The 20,939-nt window shown below is 39.4% G+C and overlaps 6 protein-coding genes across 7 annotated transcripts in view; 3 read left to right on the top strand and 3 right to left on the bottom strand.

Annotated features, from left to right (window-relative positions):
* The window catches only part of LOC117755578 (sodium-dependent multivitamin transporter-like), a 26,925-nt gene extending 17,088 nt beyond the window's left edge, over positions 1-9,837 (top strand). For both annotated transcript variants that reach the window (XR_004612621.1, XR_004612623.1), the window contains one exon: positions 9,801-9,837. The gene's annotated coding sequence lies outside the window, so the exon portion shown is untranslated. The remainder of the gene's footprint in view (positions 1-9,800) is intronic.
* The window catches only part of LOC117755588 (adhesion G protein-coupled receptor F5-like), a 26,694-nt gene extending 7,587 nt beyond the window's left edge, over positions 1-19,107 (top strand). Inside the window, exons 17-20 of the mRNA XM_034575497.1 lie at positions 101-136; positions 230-421; positions 4,925-4,929; positions 19,043-19,107. Coding sequence (XP_034431388.1) covers positions 101-136; positions 230-280 — 87 coding nt within the window. The 3' untranslated portion in view covers positions 281-421; positions 4,925-4,929; positions 19,043-19,107. The remainder of the gene's footprint in view (positions 1-100; positions 137-229; positions 422-4,924; positions 4,930-19,042) is intronic.
* LOC117755587 (sodium-dependent multivitamin transporter-like) overlaps positions 1-20,939 on the top strand; it is a 40,188-nt gene that overhangs the window by 10,360 nt on the left and 8,889 nt on the right. The window contains exons 2-3 of the mRNA XM_034575496.1: positions 6,528-6,614; positions 7,033-7,202. Coding sequence (XP_034431387.1) covers positions 6,549-6,614; positions 7,033-7,202 — 236 coding nt within the window. The 5' untranslated portion in view covers positions 6,528-6,548. The remainder of the gene's footprint in view (positions 1-6,527; positions 6,615-7,032; positions 7,203-20,939) is intronic.
* tp53i3 (tumor protein p53 inducible protein 3) overlaps positions 1-20,939 on the bottom strand; it is a 53,131-nt gene that overhangs the window by 27,071 nt on the left and 5,121 nt on the right. The gene's annotated exons all lie outside the window — the stretch shown is intronic.
* Positions 455-2,322, bottom strand: LOC117755584 (ankyrin repeat domain-containing protein 66-like). The gene is given in 4 exon segments (XM_034575493.1): positions 455-615; positions 618-718; positions 874-1,102; positions 2,099-2,322. Coding segments are annotated over 4 exon segments (630 nt in total). The 5' UTR covers positions 2,238-2,322.
* Positions 19,004-20,939, bottom strand: LOC117755585 (ankyrin repeat domain-containing protein 66-like). Its single transcript, XM_034575495.1, is given in 4 exon segments — positions 19,004-19,240; positions 19,243-19,343; positions 19,499-19,727; positions 20,724-20,939. Coding segments are annotated over 4 exon segments (630 nt in total). The 5' UTR covers positions 20,863-20,939; the 3' UTR covers positions 19,004-19,079.

Here is a 20,939-nt window from a genome sequence, read left to right as displayed (position 1 = left end):
ATAAGTTAGACATTTTGACAAATATCAAATTTGTAAAAATAAATGTCATCCACAACAAACAGGTCTTGTCAATAAATATGTTTTAATCCCATTTTGACAGACCCGTGAAGCACTGCTAAAACATCTGAAAAAAAGGGTAAGCGTACAACGACAGGGTTTAGTTGTGATTATGTAAAACACAACAATGACTGTTAATTATTTGTACATATCCTTCTCCTCTGCTCTCCAGGCATCCGTCGGTGACAGCTCCATGACGTTGGACACAACATTGAAGAATTGAAAATCTTCTCGAATACATTTCCTCTCAAATAACGACAAACTACACGATTGAGCGTAGTAAGCTACATTAATCTTGATGCAATTGTTTTGATGTTTCCTTTGGTTCTATTGCCTGTGATACAATTTTAAATGATATTTCAATGTTAGTAGATGCGTTTTTGACTGTTTGGCTGTTTTATATGATAATACTGTTTGTTATATATTTCTCACTGCACTGGGAAGTCACAGCAACACTCTCAACTGAAAGGCTACAAGGATGTAACTCATGTTGACATGTTGTTGCGTGACGGTGAGCTGGGGCCATCATCTGAACGTTGCTGTTAGAGATCCTCTCGCTTCATTTTCTTTGCCGTGATCTGCCCACTCCTCATCTGTGTCATCCAGTGAAATCCCTTTCTCGGCCGCCATCTTGCGGTAGGCCTGGCACTCGATCTCTGCCCTGCAACACACACAAAAGGACAACATGTTAAAGTTGTATCACAAAGTTATTGTGTGTGTTTAAAAGAAAAGTTTACTTATATAATGACAAGTGGGAAAATCGTGGAAATGTGGTGCACAGGCTGAAATACAAAAGAAGAAGAAATGTTTAGATACTTTTTAAGGAATCGAACGCAGTCCTGGTGTCCATATATTTCGGCTATCCGCACTGGTTTGTCTCCCCAGCAGTCCTCCTTGTCTATAGGAGCGTGGAAGTAGTGCAGCAGCCGCAGCGCAGCCAGTCGGCCGGACTCTGCAGCAAAGTGAGCAGGAGTCCATCCGTGCTCCGTCCTCAGACTGGGCCTTGCTCCGTGCTCAATGAGGATCCTGACTGTTTCTGTGTGTCCTGCGGAAAAGCCAGCAAGGTGTGATCTGATGCACGTGTTTAAGAATGTTTTATTATCCAGCCTGTTAAAAACTAATTCTCACCACTGCAAGACGAGACTACGCACAACAAACAATGAAAATATTCTAGATGATCAGGGCATCTTGGCTGAACATTTGTTTTTACTTTAAACTGAAATACTTCTTTTAATGAATTTATTATGCTTTAAATGTATTAAAAATGATTTAAATTAAGATTATTTTTTTTTACTATCATTTATGTGTTATTGAATTTGTGTTTTCTTGGTTTATGTTAGCATAAAAAACCTTTAGGATTTTACATTTCTTTACAATTTACATTTACTGTGAAAAAACAATATCCTGATTTCTGAAAATTGGGAACTAATGTGCAGATTGATGTAGTTCGTGTGATGTTATGGGTGGTAGGTTGTATGTGAATATTTGTAATGTTATTAGAGTTGTAGAGCTTTGTTGGTAAAGAAAACAAATCTTGACTAACTGGCTCAAAACCCTGCTGTTATTTTATTGTTGAAGTCAAGCAAAATAATACTTTTAAAAAGGTTTATATTATTTTAAAGGAATATAATAATTGTAGAAAATTTGATTGAGTTTGCATTTTCTTCATTTGATATATATTGTGTTGTATTTTTAAGTGTTGTGGTCACAACTGAATGTTGAAATACAATTTATTTGTTGAATTTGATGGTGTTGAAAATAATGAAAACCCAGTGATTCACTATAAATAATAAAACTGACAATTTGTCGCAAAAAAACATGTTCTGATAAAGCCTTTGTTTTGAAAGGTATATTTTAGATTTTTATTGTCGATTTTCAGATTCAAAACATAACTTCAACAACCAACTACACTGGATGAGAGAGAAAGCCCACAAAGGTCTTTTTGGACATGTACACACACACGGCAACAAAGCTTTTTGAATGACGACACTTGAAACCAGTGATAGCAGGTGAAAGGGGAAACGGATCCACCACCATCTACCTTTGGCTGCTGCCCAGTGCAGAGGGGTCTTGTGGCTCCAGTCGATGTCCCTCTGGTCGGGGCTGCACTTGTTCTGCCTCAGAATATCCTCGACTCCCTGTAAGTCTCCGGCTGCGGCAGCTTGGTGCAACTCTGTCATTTTGTTACTGAGGTCTCCCGGCAACAGCCGAGCAACACAACATGAAGTCCAGCTCCTGTAACCTGAGCCTGTGAACAGTGATGCTGCCTCCTGGCTGCTGCAGACAAAAAACTATGTTGGAAGTACGTGAAATGTTGAAATTCAACTCAGTGAGCAAATAAACTTAGGAAGAATTAGCTTTTTAAAACTTTGCAAATACAGAATTTAAGCTTACTGACTGTGAGGCTAATCGACCTTTGCTCAAAGAAGCTATCATTAGGAGGTGAATATTTAATTTTTCAAAACATGTGACAGCTTGAACAGATGATTTATGAACCGAGGACATGAAAAACAAAACTATTTAGCAGAAGAAGAAAGAAGAAGAGAAAGAACAGTTCAGAGTTCTGCACTCTTTATTTGACTGAGGATCAGTTACACAATCCCCAGTTACGCAACGCGCATGCGCCGAAATGTGAACGGATCCGCTCTTTACATATATTAGTGACTTTGAAGTGTTAAAACCTGTGTGACGACCCCCCCCCCCCCCCCCCCCCCCCTCACCTGGACACTAGGTGTCCCTGTTCTTTTTCCCCCCCCTGAGCTGTAGGTGGAGGTGACGTCAGCGTTAATCAGTGCACACCTCGGCCAGGTGTGCACTGCCCTTTAAAAGGCCTCGCCCCATTCATGTCTGCTCTTGCGCTCTCCGTGGGACGAGGTTGGCTCTCACTGACTCCTGACTGCAGCATCTGTTCATGGACACACTTTGTGTTGTTGATTATAATCTATTTTATTAATAAATATCTGAAAGAGCAACAGTCCACTCGTGTCATCTCCCTCCTTGTCACAATCTTTGAGCCGGGTTGTGACTAATGGGAGCTCGTCCGGTGCACGCACTTTCTCCGTGTGATCAGGTAATGTGTGAGTGTAGTGTGACGTCACACACCAAGTCAGCTGTGCGCCTCGTGTTTATGTGAATGAGCGGCGTAGTTTGGTTGTGTGGGAGATGTTCCGGTAAGTGAACTGACACTGTTCTGAGTTGGCTTGTTTCTGTAAGTCTCTGTGTTGCTGTGCTGGGTGTTTCCTGGTGGCGTTTAGCTCGAGTGAGCCTGTATACGGTCGTAAGTTGCTGCTGTTCTGTCCCGGTTAGGCTGAAGGGCCAACTCCCATTGGAGTTAGTTGGGGTTCGGTAGTGTGGTGTGAAAGTGGTTGGAGCAGTTGTCTCGGGAGCACGTCCGAGGCTGCAGGTGGAGTCACCAGTTTGGTTGCTTCACCGGGTTTGCGGGATTCAGTGCGTGAATACCCACCACAACTAGCATCTGAAGACTAGGGGGGAGCTTTAGTCAGTTGCTGGTTAGGCAGTCAGTGCAGTGACGTGTTGCTGTGTACGGCTGTAGCAGTGTGACCGCCGGTGCACAGTTTGATCGTTAATATTCAGGCAGGTTAGTCATGGTTACTGTGGATGAGTTTCTGAGTGCTCCGTCAGGCTACCACACAGATCATTCTGGGGAATACTTATTAATGATTTAATATTTTCTCTATTAATCAACTTATTGTTTCACGTATTGCATTTCAAATTTAGGCCAGGACATCATTGCCTGAAGTGGCCCACATCCGTTTGATATCTTGGTTGCATTATGTTAGTTTCTATGTATTTTTATATTTTTACTTGTGAAGCGCTTTGTAACTTTATTCTTTATTTTTATAAAGAGAGAATATCTCCCTATTGCGTCACCCATTCTAACAGCACATCCATGAATGGCTAGAATTGCTGTCAATCTGTTACATGTAGGTGTTCGCATCCTATTGGATAGTTAAGCCTAAAATATGTATAACAAAATCACATTGTGTCCTTGCATCTTGCCACTGGTGAAATAAACAAGAGTTGAAGTTGGTGAGAGTTGAAGTTGGTGCCTCTCTGTCTGGGGCATATGAGTTAGATATGAAAGTCCCTAAGTGTAGACACTACAATGTACTGTTGATTGGTCCTTTATCTATAACCTGACCTTGCTACTGCTTAGAGAGAGAAGGGTGTATCTGTGGAATTAGACGGGCACTATTCTCCTGTACAGATATAATATATAGTGGCATATACAGTAATGTGTGAGGATGGTCAAAGATTCCTCAACAGCCTTCACCTCCAGAAGAATTCCAGCTGCTGGCTCTCCCATCCTGAGCTGGTCTCCGCTGCTGTAGCTACCTCCAGAAACAACAGCTACACTATAACAGCTAATTTCACTGATTTGCACATTTACCCAAGAGAATGAAGGAATGAGTTAAGTCAACTACAGAACTTTGTGGTTTGACTAAAATCCTGAAGGTTCCCGGGGTCAGATTCATCATATTTACCTGTGCATGCACTTTCTTTCATGACATCCTAAACAACAGTGACTGTAAATCAGTTTGATTTAAAGCTTTCTTCTGAATTGTTAAAGTTGTGTCTTTGTGTTGTATTGTCCCTCTTGTTTTCAGCCTGAAACCTGATCCTACAGAGAGACACACATTCTGGACCATGGGGGTCGGCGGGATCTTCCTCATGCTGTCCCTGTACGGAGTGAACCAGACTCAGGTGCAAAGATATCTCAGCTCGCGCACAGAGAAGGAGGCTGTTTTTGATATTAAAGCAAATCGTATATTAAAGCCAACAGACTGAAAAAGAAAGTCAAAAGTCAAAAACTCTGTTGGCTTTTGTTTGAAAAGTTATCAGGTAGAACAGGTAGATTATGTAAAGTTTCCAGCTATCTACATGACTTATTATTCCTCTGCATCATGAGTCACCCTTTCCTATATAGTTGCATTGTAAATAAGTACGGGGGGGGGGGGGTGAATAAAACATTTGCTTCCTGTGTTCAACATTGGTGAACTTTGATCGATGATGTCACAGCCTTTACCGATAGCAACGACATTTGTGTGGTCGACCCCACTTGGCTGTCACTGCTGTCACGTCCTGCACTGCCCACATTCAGCAAGCGATGAGATTCACACATGTGTCACCGTGCCCTTACACTGACTGTGGTGACCCCCTTACTTTTCCTATAGCACCACCTGCAGGTTGATAGTTTTGGTTCACACTGAAATATATCTGACTATTTGAGAAACTATAATGCAGTTGCAATTATTCAATGTCCTAAGCAGCGACTGTAAATTCCAATAACTCAAATGATCACTCTTGCGCCATCATCTGGTCAAAATCTTTATTCACTACTTTGATTCAGGAGTAAATACCTGTAAATCCACTGTTCTGTGCAGGTCCTGCTACATGGTTTTTCCCTTCCTGCAGCTGGCTCTGGCTCTCAGCTGTGTGATGGGCCTGGTCATGTTTGCACGTTACTGTGGAGAGGATCACTCCGACAAACTGGGCTCTTACTCCACGGATGCGGTGAGTTTCAGTTTTTCCCCCAATTTATCGTTGTCATCCATCGAGCTGTTTCCTCTATGTTCTGGGGAATGAGGATATGATATAATTTGATGGGAAATGGAGATATGAATTTTTTTTCGAACAGCTGGCTTAACAGCAAACCCACAGCCGTGAGACTATTTGCATTTTCTAGTGGTTGTATTTAGTTTGTTGTTGCTCACATCTATGCAAAACCAACTGAAGGTTCCAGTAATTTGTGTAATGGTGTATTTCCCGCAGATGGTGTTATACTTTGTGATGGACATGCTGCAGGGTCTGCCTGGACTGTTTGTTGCTTGTTTATTCAGTGCAGCTCTCAGGTACGACGCTCAACACAGTTTTATTTTCAGTCTTTTTTGGGGCAGTTTTGATTTAACATAAGATTAAACCCAATTGGTCTCAGACGCTCTGAACCTCCTGTTCAAAACAACATAAGAGCATCGAAGTTTGGTTGTCTCCCTTTTACCAAAACCAGGAAAGATGCTGTAAAGAGCCCAGTTGCACAGGCAGCTATTAAATGGTCAAATTTAATATTTCACGATTCGGTTCACTCTTGATGGAGTTGTAGAAATCACTGACGAGGTTTGACTTGAGTAAAAGTCACCCTGAATAAACGTTGCACTTTATTCTGGGGACGTTTTGAGCTCATAGTTCCTGTCAGCTACATTAGAACCTCACCGTTTACACTACTTATTGTTCTGTTTACCTTATTTAAACATTTTAATATCTTTATTTGATACAACTTAAACTAATGCAGTCTAATACATAATATATCCTTACAATTACCTCTATAACCCAGTTGTTTTAGACATTAGTTTTAGCTTGGTGTTCCTCATAATCTGCCAACTCGGTGTCCTTTGATGATTTGATGAAGAACCCCCTAATGATAAGTCTTATCTTTTGATTTTACCCTGCAGGTGGCTTTAAAAATCTTCGGGATGGTCGGGGGTCCTATTCTGGGTGTGTTCTCTCTCGGGATGTTTTTCCCCTGGGCCAACTCCACTGTAAGTTCCACATCCCAATGAGATCTGGCATGAGACAATATACAGTATAATCTAGTTTTAATACTGTTCTTACTTTGGTCAAAATGATGTTGACATAAATCATCAGTACTCAATAATCTGATCTTAAAATGAATTTAAAAGACCAAATACCTAAATAATTGGTTCTTGAAAACTTACAACACAGCCGTGGCTCTTAACTGCTCTGCTGTCCTTTATCTGCATTTGAGAGGGTGAGATAACCAGAGTGGAGATTTTCTGGAGAGTCTCAGCAGCCTCCACAAACATGTGTAGTTATGTTGAGCTCACAAATTGTGTTGCCTTGCATCTCTTTTGTATGGGATCGTACAGAAACAACTCTGATGTTGGAAGCCGCTGGCTGGACTGTTGAAATCATCATTGGTTTTGCTGTTGTCTCCAGGGAGCGTTGGCAGGTCTGGTCGCCGGTCTGTCCTTGGCTTTCTGGGTCGGCATCGGGAGCATCTTCACTCGTAGCCTCGGCACGAGGCCGCTGCCGCCTAACTGCAGAGTCAACCTGCTGTCAGACAACATGACTGCTGTCATTCAGACTGCAATAAGCAGCAATGTGAGGTATAAATCGCTCAGTCTGCACTGTGTGTTTTTAGTGTTTATTGTGGTTGTATCACAACTTAATCATCTCTCTGTTCTTCAGCCGACCCTCTGGATTGAAGAGGTTTTATTCACTGTCCTACATGTGGTACAGTGCATTTAACTGCTTCAGTCATTGTGATAGGCCTGATCATCAGCTTTCTCACAGTTAGGCAGGTTTTACATTTACAGTTGCTCTTCAGAACGTTTCAGTCTTTAACCTTTAAAATGTTTTCTATTCAGGTCCTATGAAAGAGGAGGATGTGACACCAGGCACAGTCTTTCCCTTGTTGGGGAAACTGCTGTGTTTTCTACCTGGAAAAAGAAGCTGTGCTGTGTGACTCCACTGGGACAGACGGTGAGTGAAATGACGGAATTAGCTAGAAGTCAGCCTCAGGTCATGTCTGTAGTTCTGTCGGCTGCTGAATAATTTCCTGATCAATATAAGATTTTGGATTGTTTCTTTATTGTTTGCAGACATATATTGGAAAATGTCTTTTTTTTGCACCATATTTTTATTGACTTTGGCCTTTTGACCTTTGTCAGATCAGCTCCATACACACACACTCGCTCACTGTTTCTGGCTAAGCTGACGTGAAGCGAAATCATTTGTTGTGCAATAGTAGGTAGACTTGATGTTGGCTAATTATTAATAATCATAAAATATGATTATTAAAATAATACAATTATTAATTAAAAACAATAAAGTTATTAATTAAGAATAATGAAATAATTGATGAGAAACAATAAAATTATCAATTAAGAACAATAAAATTTGTAATTATAATTCATCAAAGACGGGGCACCACCCTGGTATCAGGGACCAACAATCAATCTGTCAAGATCAGTCTCATAATCTGAAAAAGTTCAATTCAAAATCTCAATATTTACTATTAATGATTATAAAATGAACAGTGAAGGTTTTAAGTTCGAGCACTGGCTATCATAATCCAGCTGTATTCACATACATATGCACAAATAATCACAAAAATACTGGTACTTTAAATACGAACGGGTATAACACGTGAATTATGTGGATGCAGGTCGGAACGTTCGTTGATGCGCCAGCGGTGCGTTCCGGGAAGACAAGTGAATTTGTGTTCGTGGCCTCTAGACCAGCTGATTCGCGCGGTGGCAGCGGGGATTGAGCTGGGCCGGATAGGAGAGAATTCGTCTCGTTCTCCTTGGCGAATGTTGTTTGCCCTTCTGCTGGGATGACAAGCTGAGGAGCAGCTGTGGTTTCGGATCTGGAAAAAGTCTGGGGAACTCGGCCTGCGAGTGAAAGACTTTGTCGCGGTCCTTTTCAAAATAAAGTTCAGGTTAAAAAGGGGGAGAATGAATTTAAGGTAAAAATCTAAATACAAACGTTTGGTTGGTGCTCCCTTTGAGTGGCTGGATCTTCTGGAGTAACCGGGAGAGGTTTCTGGTCTAATCTTCAGCGCATGGGAATAAGCAATGAATTGAAGGGATTCTCCATATTTATTACCTGAGAAGTGTCCGGCCTCCCTCCAGGGGGCGCCGTGGGGTCTGTTGGCTGGAGTGGAAGGCCCGAGTTTAAACTCGGGCTGCGGTTAACAACCCTGGGTCCCCAAAGGCATTCTGGGTATTTTTCAGCCTCATGTTAGAGACGAACTCTAGTCAGGCTTCTCAAAGCCCAGGTAGGCCTCATCATCGGCCTTTGTCTGAGCGCGATCCCCAACACATTTGTCATTGTAGAACTGTGGTGTTTTACGTCCTGGCTGTGAAAAGTGTAAATCAATTATTGAATGTGTCCCTTATTCTTGCAGCTCTCATCAATTAATCATTTGGAGATACCCTACCAAGTTTTGAGAAATTCTGTCCTTCCGAGTTACTACACACACACGCGCTCAGTGTTTCTGGCTAAGCTGATGTGAAGCGAAATCATTTGTCATTGTAGAACTGTAGTGTTTTACGGCCTGGCTGTGAAAAGTGTAAATCAATTATTTAATGTGTCCCTTATTCTTGCAGCTCTCATCACAACAAACGCAGCCTCCGCAGTCCAAAGAAAGTAACGGTTCAGCCTTACGACAAGAGGACAGAGGATCACAGGAAGAGATGGAGAGCTTTCTTCCGGATGCTCACACGCCTTATGTGGAGCATGAAACAGCCGTGTGATGAAGTCTCTTGTGTGTCGGGTTAGAAAACCTCTTCGGACAAAGCACTTGGCCAAACAACACAATCGTATACTGTTGAATTTGTGGTTAGAGATTGAGATTTGCACTGTCTAATGCTGCTGCGCGCTGAAAGCTGAACAAAGTTTAGTCAGAAGTTGTTTTTAAAAAATGTACTGTCCTCTTCATGTGTTTCATAAAAGACGTAGAAACGTGCAGCTGAGCCTCAGAGTTTGACTGATAATCACATGTTTGATTTTCAACCCTAACCCTTGGGTCCAAACATGTAAAGATGCTGCTGTTTGAGAATCAACATCCAGTGAACTTTATATCAACAAATGTTTTATATCTGGATTTTCTACTGCACATACTTGACTGTTGTTCAGTACTACTGCAGCTTCATGAATGTTATAAGTGAAGTCTGGCTTTAATGCAGCTGAAACTGAAGAAAAAAAAACGTTTCTAATAAAGATTTTGTATTTAATATTTTCATAGTTTTTGCTCTTTTTGTGATAAAAACTTTTTAACCCTCAAGGCTCACTTGCATATGGAATGACGTGAGGCGAGTTACGTGTTAGTTTGAATCCTAAATAAGTCATAATGAACTCTTCAACAAACAAAATATATTATATAAAATAAATACATACTTCAGGAGTTTGTGTTTATTCATTCAACCTTCCATCATTTAAATCCTATTCAAATATCAAATTGAATGTGTTCTTGTGTCGTGGAATACCAGCAGTAAATTTGCATCAGTGGTGAAGCAGGTAGACTTTCTCACGCACCTGAAGGTGAATAAACTACATTTACAACGTACAGCAAATGTGCTGGAAATAAACCTTCAACTGGATTTCTGCAGCCTTTTAGTTTCATGAGTTTATGAAAAGAAACATTGGCTCGACGGAACCTGCAGCGATGCTAGCAGCTCTGTGATGACTATCTGAATCAAATTTAATGGCAGTCTGTACCGTGATTGTTGCATCGTTTCACCCCTATACCACAAATGCCAAGTGCTACAAGTGCTAGAGGAGACGTCAGGAGATCACCTGGGTCTATAGCATTAATCCACTGGGAACCCTGAAACTAAAAAGATACGTGCCAATCCATCTGGGACATGAGAAAAAAATGAAAAAAAGGTTTTCTTGACTGTCACCAAAATCATTATGGTACATCTTCAGGACAACATGAATGTTTGTACTAAATTGCAAACCAATAGCTGTTGGATAATCCCAATCTGGCAACAGATTATTATTATTTTATTATCATATTATTAAATGCCCAGCCAAAGTCTATTTTACTTTTTATCACCCCTAAATGAAGTTTGACCTTTATGAAGGTCAGGACTGACCCTTGGGTGAAAACAGCCACCCTGTTCAGTTGACAGACCTTTGAGTGTCATTCTATAGAATATAGAATATATACATAATACATAAACTAATATTTATATTTACAATACATATCAACCAAAATACCTTAAAGATATTTACTTCTACATTGTTTCATATGAGTATTTCAAAATGCATCATACATTACAAACTTTGTTTATATAGTTGATAAGCCAGCTTCTCATCGCAAACACCATGTGTCTGTCTCATTTTTTGAAAGTCAAATTCTGAAAGTCGAGTTCTGAATAACATCCTGTTTCATTTTGACCACAGTAACTGTATTTTTCTGTACTCATGGAAAGTGACTGTGGTCTTGTGTTCTTTATCTCCCTGTGAGCGGCTGTGGCAGCATCAGCTCAGATTCTTTATCCTGAGATGCTGCTGTGATGGTTCAGTAATACAACCCGAGGAAAACAGGCAAGTATTCACTGTTGTCATGTTATTCTGCTACCTTTTAAACCTCCACTACTGTGTTATACATGTTTTGTATACTGCCTTTAAATGCTAAATAGGGAGACTAATTCAAACAAGGACTATTTCCTGTGCTTGATATATTTGTTTGTGCTTAGATTGTGTTTTTAATGTTCTTCATCCTTCATGTATGTAAATGGTGAGGACAAAAGGTTCGAGACTTCCATTAACTACCAAACTGAACATTATCAACTTCATAAAAGTAAAATAAATGGCAGCAGGTTGGATGGATGTACCTAATAAAGTGGTCATGGAGTGTCTATCATCAGTCATCTTGTTTACCAGAGTCCATTTCAAATTATTTGATTTTGGTTATTTATTATTTGCAGGAACATGAACAAGATGTGGGGCTTTATATTGCTCTATATCCTGGGGCTAAACATTTCTCAGGTTGGTCAGTAACACAGGATTCTACCTAAATTTCAACTGCAACATAAAATTACATCACATTAATGTTCTTATTTGACCTTCACAGGCAACTGGAGAAGGTAAAATGATTTATATGAGTTTCAAAATCAGCAAATCGTTTTTTTTAGCCTTAATTTCTTGAAATGTCTTTTTCTTGATTTCTGTGTGTTCTGCACGTTTCAGCCCCCTCAACACAAATGTATTATGCCAATCTGACAATCGATAAAAGTGCCATCAGAACCCTAAACAAGTGGCTGCCATCTAACCTGAGTGATTCCACCTGGCAAGTTGACGAACTTCAACCGACAACAAGTAAACCATTTTCTGATATTTAAATACTGCATGTTTCCATTGATTTAATTAAAGAAAAAGATCCCAGGGTAAAACTGTTGTGCTTTTTTTCTCTAATAAGCCTGTAAGGACGTTGTGGGTAAAAGAGAGTGTCGCTGCGAGTCAGGCCACAGATGGAGTGATAACGTGTGTCAGTCTAATTCCAAGTGTTGTGGCAACGACACGTGCACTTTCCCCGTAAAGTCGTCTCACGTGTGTGTTTCAACCAACACAGGTATTTAGCATTTTTTTTAACCTGTGTGTGTGTCTTTGTGTATCTGTGTGTTTACTTGCTGTACCAAGTATCACAAAGTTTGACATCTTCTGTTCTTCACAGTTACAATCAGAGGATCCGTTAGAATACAGGGAACACGCTTTCATGATTGTCTGGCAGACGAACACACAGAGGAATTTCAGAATTGTAATACCGAATTGTTACACGAGGTAAATAAAAGTATTTAAGTATCAATTCCATGTAAGGATCAGGAGTAATGTCACTAATTTAGGAATTTTATTTTTTCCAATACTATAATGATAAGTGAAAAGTTACAAAATAAATGTTTTTTTGCAGATGAAAAAAGTCTACAGCACTTTGAGGGGATTTGACGTTTTAAAAATTACCAAATACAGGTATGTCTTTTTGATTATGAATTTTAAAAAAAATTGTTTAATAGGATCTGTTTCAATATGTGACTGAAATATGCATTTTTTTTTTCTTCACTGAAGTTTTGGAAGCATTGTCGCAGATTTAGAAATTACAATCAGTAAAAACATGAGTCCAGATGACCTGATGCAGAAATCAGAAATCCTAATCGCATCTCTGACGGCCTCACTCAATCTGGAAACTACAGGTAATTCAACCCCATGGGCTTATCGCAGAGCACTAATTTAAAATCCTACTTTTCCTCTTTAAATCGAGTCTTTAATCAAACAAAAATAACATTTAGACTCTTTTCAAAACTCATTATAATCGAACTAAGAACAGAAAATGAATAATGACATAAATGTACATATACTTGGTTCAAAATATGGTACAAACTTAAATGTTTCTCACAGGAAGACTCTAGAATAACTTTATTGATTCCTTGACTTTTTGTTTACTGCCATCATCATAAAAAAATGTATAAAATATACATATGACACACAATAATATATTGCAGTTAGTATATATATAGTGGTTCAATAAACGCATCAAAAAATACATATTTTTCTGAATTAGGCTTTACATTGTTGAGGCAATTAAGAAGAAAAGTCTTTGAAGGTCCAGTGTAAGATTTAGGTGAAAGGAATCTATTAGCAGAAATTTAATATAAAATACTCCTAGTTTTCACTAGTGTGTTTTAACTAAATTGTATGAATTGTTTCTTTACCCTAGAATGGACCCTTTATATTTAAATACTTTATATTTACATCTGGAGTGGGTCCTCTCTACGGAGGCCGCCATGTTTTTTACAGTAGTATTTTTACAAGGTATATTTCATTTACAGAAAGTGACGCAAAACTTTCCAGAGGACATTATGTCATGTTTCTATGCTTAGAGGAGCGCTGACAATATTCCAGTCAAGTCTCGCCTCAGGTTTGTTACCGATTCTTATTTCTCACAGGTGTTGTAAATTTAACGATGCCACACAACCCTGTGAAGTACGGCTCCCAGCAACAGCTCGTATGCACATCACAGGAGGATCTGAGCACCATGCCAGTGTGGTGGCAGAAGAAAGACAACGAAAAAGCATATTCCATAACTAACGGCACAGAGGCAGACATGACGTTAACAACGCGCACGTCCAGACTCACTCTCAAGAACATGTCAGCCTTCTGGGAAGGTATGTTTGTTTCAGTCTCAGTATTCAACATATTAATTTGAAATAAATAAATAGTCATCGGTGGTGGAAGGTAACAAAGTACATCTAGTACTGTACTTGGGCACAATTTTGAGAACTTGTACTTTAATGATACATTTCCTTTTCAGGATACTTCACTGAGTTTTGGGGGTTCATTAAATCTATCTGACAGCTTTATTGCTTTGCAGGTTAAATTAGTCTGTTTCAAGGATTTGTCTTAGCGTTAGTGTTGCTAATGACCTCAAGTGATGGTTGGATGAGTCCGAAGACTAAATGTTGGAAAATGAATAAAGAATTGGTGTGTAAAGCTCAACATCTCAGCTAGAGATGCAAAGCAACCAACGCTCCAGCTGTACTGTCTACTGTTAAGTTGCATTGTGGGTAATGTAGGCAGCACGTTTTAAGGAAGGAGAATGAATGGAACAAAATGGAATGTAAAGTTGTTTGAAATTGTTTACATTTATCAATCAGCTGCATGGTTGTGTAAATGGTGCTGCCACTCAGACATGCTAATTTGTCACATTGGCCACTTGTGATATTGCAATCTAATCCCCTGCTGCACAAAGGTTTTTTCCCCGTAAGAGGAAACACACCTGGAAGGCAGATAACCTAGTTAAGTATCTAGTTTCTATAATACAATCAAGATTAAAGTCGAGCAATTAGCAATAATATTTCCCCCAGGAGTTGGTGGAGACCAAAACAAAGCAAAAAAAAATTAACGCATTTGTGTCCCTACAGATTTGCGATATTATCGGAAAAGGTGACAATACGTTAGCGCTGTGTTTACAGCTGGTTTCCTCACCGTTGTTGGAACTGTTGGTTTTCTTTACAATATTGTACGACCTTGGGATAAAAGTTTGATTTATAGAAATAAAATTGAAGAATGAGTTTTTTTCTGGTTAAATTACTAATATCTTGTAGAAGAGGGACTCACTTTGTCTATTTTTGTCACAATCTAAATGGGAATAGTCAAAACATTTTAACTGTCATCCCTATCTGTTTTTTGTTTTTTTCTCAGGACAGTACACATGTGAATTCCATCAAAAGAAAGGATCATTATACATAAATCACAGTGCCAGTGCCGTAATGGACGTAGCTCTCCTGCCAAACATTTTCATCACCACAGTCCCAGAATTTCCACGCTGTCGCACCATGGAGGATTTACTGGAAGTAAGAGGCAAATGTTTGATTAGGGAGGACAATGAAACTTATACCGTGACATGGAGAAGTCAAGACATGCTGGCGAAAATTATTCCATTAAAAGCCGATTGTAAGTAAATTTTCTTGTACTCATCTTCATTGCCCATTGATTCTTGCCCAAGCTTATGATGAAATGACATGCGATGCCTATGTGATCCCTGCAGACTCCTCTGGAGAAGCTGTTTATGCAGCTGAGACAGGGGTCGGCTGCAACTCACCTAACCAAAGACCGAAGCTAACGTGCACATTTCACAACATACTCAATCAGACGAGAGACGTGTCATTTGATATCAATATCATATATGGTAATAAGGTTTCTCTGACATCAGGGTCTAACATAAGAATGTATCTCTTTTTGCCATATTATATCTCTGTGTGTATTTCATATAGTGCCGCAATGAAGTTCAAGATACAGCATGTTAAGCGAATTTAGGGAATATCTTAATTTACTGCCCCCTTCTAGCATAAAGTATTTTATCATGTTATTAATTCAGTTATCGTATGTAATGAATGATAAATCAAGCCACAGCATTTTTTTTTTTAAACAGTTGGAGAACGTTTCTGTGAAGCAGAAGGTGACTGGGGAGAAGCCAAAGCTGGGTTCACTGCAGTGTTACAGTGCAAGGACGCAGACGGACTAAGACAAAGGAAATGCAGGGATAAGTAGGCCTGATTAATCAATAATCATATTTGCTGATGGAATATTTTCTTTTGATTGACTAATCAGCTAATGAACTTATCATTCCAGCTCTACATGGGAACAGGAGGAAGCAGACTGTGTAAACAACAATGTGTCAATGTTGCTGCACTCTGCACATGTAAGCCACATTTTCTTTATTTAAAAAATGCATATTCTGGTTTTCAAAAGCGATCACATACTATCGGCATTAAACCCACATCACGAAATTATATTTTTACAGAAGGGATTGTTAAGTTTTTATTTATCACACTGTTATGGAGATTATAACTCCTTGGTGGGCTTGGCGATTTCCTTCTTGACATGAATTAATTGTCACAAATACAAAATATCATTGTTGTTACAGGTTGTTGACATCGGACGTGGCTCATTAAATGAAAATGCTGAAGAAGTATTTAACCGCCTTGGTAATGTCACTAATAACTCAATGGCTATCAACACCGTGTCCAACGTGAAGGCAACGGTGGATGTACTCGGTGTTTTGAGTCAACAGCAAATGCTCAGGCTGAATGGATCAGGAGTGTATGTAAGTATCTCAGACGAATCTCTGCTAATCTTTTAATTAAACCTTGTCAATGGGTTGGAACTGATATGGGGAGGAAAGGGAATTACCTGTACTTTTTTATGTAAAGATCTAAACTTCAACATGAATTTCATGAAACTTAAACACATTTTGATACCATTTATGGTGGATATTTGTGCTCCAACATATTGATATTTAATAAAGTCATCTGTGTGTATGTTGTTTTTTATTGTGGAGTCAGCCTTTCCTGTACTGGGTTCAAATTGCCCTCACATTCCACAAAGTATTCACAGGAAACTAGACATGTTCTGTATGTCAGTGTAAAATGATCTCACTAACAGCTTCATGATTTACAGTTCACTTGCATTGCACAATGTCTGCATGAAGTTATTGTTATTGCAAATTAAATGTTTAATGTAAAATTATGGGGGAAAGCGGCGTATCTAGTTATTTTTCAGGTTTTTGTTACTGTGGCTCAGTTGAAAATGATGATAATATAATGACCAGCTGAAACGACCTGTTAGACAACAGACCATCATAGAAAGCTCACCAACCACAGCTATGTTTATGTCCACTGAACAGCATGAAGTCAGTGTTTGTGCTGCTATTAAACTAATGTTTCAATGAAACACTGGGATCGTCTCATAAACCAGGATTGACATCTTAAGGAAAGCTTCTAATATTATTATTTTAGTACAAATACATCAAAACCAATGTCAACTTATTCTTGTTCCCAATTAATAGGCGACAGGCATTTTCTAACTTTGTGCAGACTAGTACTGACAAGCGTCTCTCTTTTCAGGGCTTTCTGGAATCATCCAGCAACTTGATGGAGAAGTCTCTTGAGAAAACATGGACCGAAAAAAAAGATGATGGAAATTTGTCATTGGCTGAGACATATATAAGTTCTGTTGAGAAATTAATTGAGGCGGCAAACATTACGACTAACAACACACTAAAAAATATAGAGGTGGCCACGTGTAATAAAGTGCAGGGGTCTGGATGTACCAACACTGCCTTCGGTGTCACTGTCGATTTTGATAGTTCAGACAATGGCAGCGTGGCAACAGCTGGATTTAAACAACTGGAGAACTATTTGCCCCACAGAGATGAGAAGTACGGGGTCAACAGCATTGTTGTGATGACAACCACTCAAAAGAAACACTCGGGTTCAGTCGTGGTTAAAATTAAATTCCCGTTGCTCCGTCCAAGGCCTCGCAACGTAGAGATAAAGTGTGTCTCATGGGAGTACGCCACCAGACAATGGTCACCGCGTGGATGTGAATGGATTGGTTCTCACGATGACGGACACTGTGTTTGCAGCCATTTGTCATCATTTGCCATTTTAATGGCTAGGGATCCAATAGTTCTCCCATGGATGACTGAGATAACCATCGTTGGACTGTCTCTATCAGTCATGTCTCTAGTTATTAATCTTGTAATAGAACTGATCGTCTGGAGGGCTGTAGTTAAAACAAATACTCGATATCTACGGCACGTTGCCCAGGTAAACATTTCTCTATGTTTGCTAGTCGCAGATTGCTGCTTTTTAGCATCTTTCAAGCCACATGAAATTCCCGAAATCTGGTGTAAGGCCTTGGTGATGTTGAAGCATTTCTGTTACTTGTCCATGTTCTTTTGGATGTTTTGTCTGAGCAGCACGCTTCTTCATCAAGCAGTTTTCCTGTTCCACAATATGAGCAAGAAGATTTACATTAGGTTCTACATAAGCCTGGGCTACGCATGTCCGCTACTTATCGTTTTGATCACATTCCTTACTAACAGCGGTGGTGCTGAGGGCGTGTACTTCTCCAAAGAAACCTGTTGGCTGGTTTATAGTGGACTTTTTCGTGGGTCCATCCACACATTTATCATACCAGTCGGTACAATTATTATCGTCAACGTGTTCTCCATGGTGGTGGTAATCATGAAGCTTTTGGATCACCCTAAGAATGCAGGATCACCTGATGACAGATCTGCTGCCAAATCTGTCATGAGGACCGTTATTCTTCTGACTCCGATCTTTGGTGTCACTTGGATCTTTGGATTTGGTGTAACTATTGTCGACCTCTCATCTGGAATCGCAGCCTCTTTGGTCAACTATGTCTTTATCCTGCTGAACTCATTTCAGGTATACTTCATTAATCCTTAACTTGACATCTTAACAAGTACCAGTAAGTATTTCTTGTTCAGTAACCTATGTCATTTCATTTACAGGGTTTGTTTATTTTGTTAACCACATTCCTGGGGGACAATTTGGTAAGACAGTTTTAAATTACTTTCATATGCAATTTGAGATTAGTGAGCATATATTCAATTGTTTCCCTGTCTTTGCTTAAAATGGTCATTATTGGACACTTTTCCCAAATACTTGGGGAGAAATATAAAAAAATTGCCGCCACTTTCAAATTCCGGGCTTTTATCCAAAATTTAATAAAATTGTAAAAATAAATGTCATCCACAACAAACAGGTCTTGTCAATAAATATGTTTTAATCCCATTTTGACAGACCCGTGGAGCACTGCTAAACCATCTGAAAAAAAGGGTAAGCGTACAACGACGGGGTTTAGTTGTGATTATGTAAAACACAACAATGACTGTTAATTATTTGTACACATCCTTCTCCTCTGCTCTCCAGGCATCCGTCGGTGACAGCTCCATGACGTTGGACACAACATTGAAGAAGTGAAAATCTTCTCGAATACGTTTCCTCTCAAATAACGACAAACTACACGATTGAGCGTAGTAAGCTACATTAATCTTGATGCAATTGTTTTGATGTTTCCTTTGGTTTTATTGCCTGTGATACAATTTTAAATGATATTTCAATGTTAGTAGATGCGTTTTTGACAGGAAAAGTTCCAAAGCTGTTTTATATGATAATACTGTTTGTTATATATTTCTCACTGCACTGGGAAGTCACAGCAACACTCTCAACTGAAAGGCTACAAGGATGTAACTCATGTTGACATGTTGTTGCGTGACGGTGAGCTGGGGCCATCATCTGAACGTTGCTGTTAGAGATCCTCTCGCTTCATTTTCTTTGCCGTGATCTGCCCACTCCTCATCTGTGTCGTCCAGTGAAATCCCTTTCTCGGCCGCCATCTTGCGGTAGGCCTGGCACTCGATCTCTGCCCTGCAACACACAAAAAAGGACAACATGTTAAAGTTGTATCACAAAGTTATTGTGTGTGTTTAAAAGAAAAGTTTACTTATATAATGACAAGTGGGAAAATCGTGGAAATGTGGTGCACAGGCTGAAATACAAAAGAAGAAGAAATGTTTAGATACTTTTTAAGGAATCGAACGCAGTCCTGGTGTCCATATATTTCGGCTATCCGCACTGGTTTGTCTCCCCAGCAGTCCTCCTTGTCTATAGGAGCGTGGAAGTAGTGCAGCAGCCGCAGCGCAGCCAGTCGGCCGGACTCTGCAGCAAAGTGAGCAGGAGTCCATCCGTGCTCCGTCCTCAGACTGGGCCTTGCTCCGTGCTCAATGAGGATCCTGACTGTTTCTGTGTGTCCTGCGGAAAAGCCAGCAAGGTGTGATCTGATGCACGTGTTTAAGAATGTTTTATTATCCAGCCTGTTAAAAACTAATTCTCACCACTGCAAGACGAGACTACGCACAACAAACAATGAAAATATTCTAGATGATCAGGGCATCTTGGCTGAACATTTGTTTTTACTTTAAACTGAAATACTTCTTTTAATGAATTTATTATGCTTTAAATGTATTAAAAATGATTTAAATTAAGATATTTTTTTTTTACTATCATTTATGTGTTATTGAATTTGTGTTTTCTTGGTTTATGTTAGCATAAAAAACCTTTAGGATTTTACATTTCTTTACAATTTACATTTACTGTGAAAAAACAATATCCTGATTTCTGAAAATTGGGAACTAATGTGCAGATTGATGTAGTTCGTGTGATGTTATGGGTGGTAGGTTGTATGTGAATATTTGTAATGTTATTAGAGTTGTAGAGCTTTGTTGGTAAAGAAAACAAATCTTGACTAACTGGCTCAAAACCCTGCTGTTATTTTATTGTTGAAGTCAAATAAAATAATACTTTTAAAAAGGTTTATATTATTTTAAAGGAATATAATAATTGTAGAAAATTTGATTGAGTTTGCATTTTCTTCATTTGATATATATTGTGTTGTATTTTTAAGTGTTGTGGTCACAACTGAATGATGAAATACAATTTATTTGTTGAATTTGATGGTGTTGAAAATAATGAAAACCCAGTGATTCACTATAAATAATAAAACTGACAATTTGTCGCAAAAAAACATGTTCTGATAAAGCCTTTGTTTTGAAAGGTATATTTTAGATTTTTATTGTCGATTTTCAGATTCAAAACATAACTTCAACAACCAACTACACTGGATGAGAGAGAAAGCCCACAAAGGTCTTTTTGGACATGTACACACACACGGCAACAAAGCTTTTTGAATGACGACACTTGAAACCAGTGATAGCAGGTGAAAGGGGAAACGGATCCACCACCATCTACCTTTGGCTGCTGCCCAGTGCAGAGGGGTCTTGTGGCTCCAGTCGATGTCCCTCTGGTCGGGGCTGCACTTGTTCTGCCTCAGAATATCCTCGACTCCCTGTAAGTCTCCGGCTGCGGCAGCTTGGTGCAACTCTGTCATTTTGTTACTGAGGTCTCCCGGCAACAGCCGAGCAACACAACATGAAGTCCAGCTCCTGTAACCTGAGCCTGTGAACA

The sequence above is a fragment of the Hippoglossus hippoglossus genome, chromosome 22 (assembly GCF_009819705.1).
Source record: "Hippoglossus hippoglossus isolate fHipHip1 chromosome 22, fHipHip1.pri, whole genome shotgun sequence".
Taxonomy (NCBI): domain Eukaryota; kingdom Metazoa; phylum Chordata; class Actinopteri; order Pleuronectiformes; family Pleuronectidae; genus Hippoglossus; species Hippoglossus hippoglossus.
This window is presented reverse-complemented; position numbering and strand designations above follow the sequence as displayed.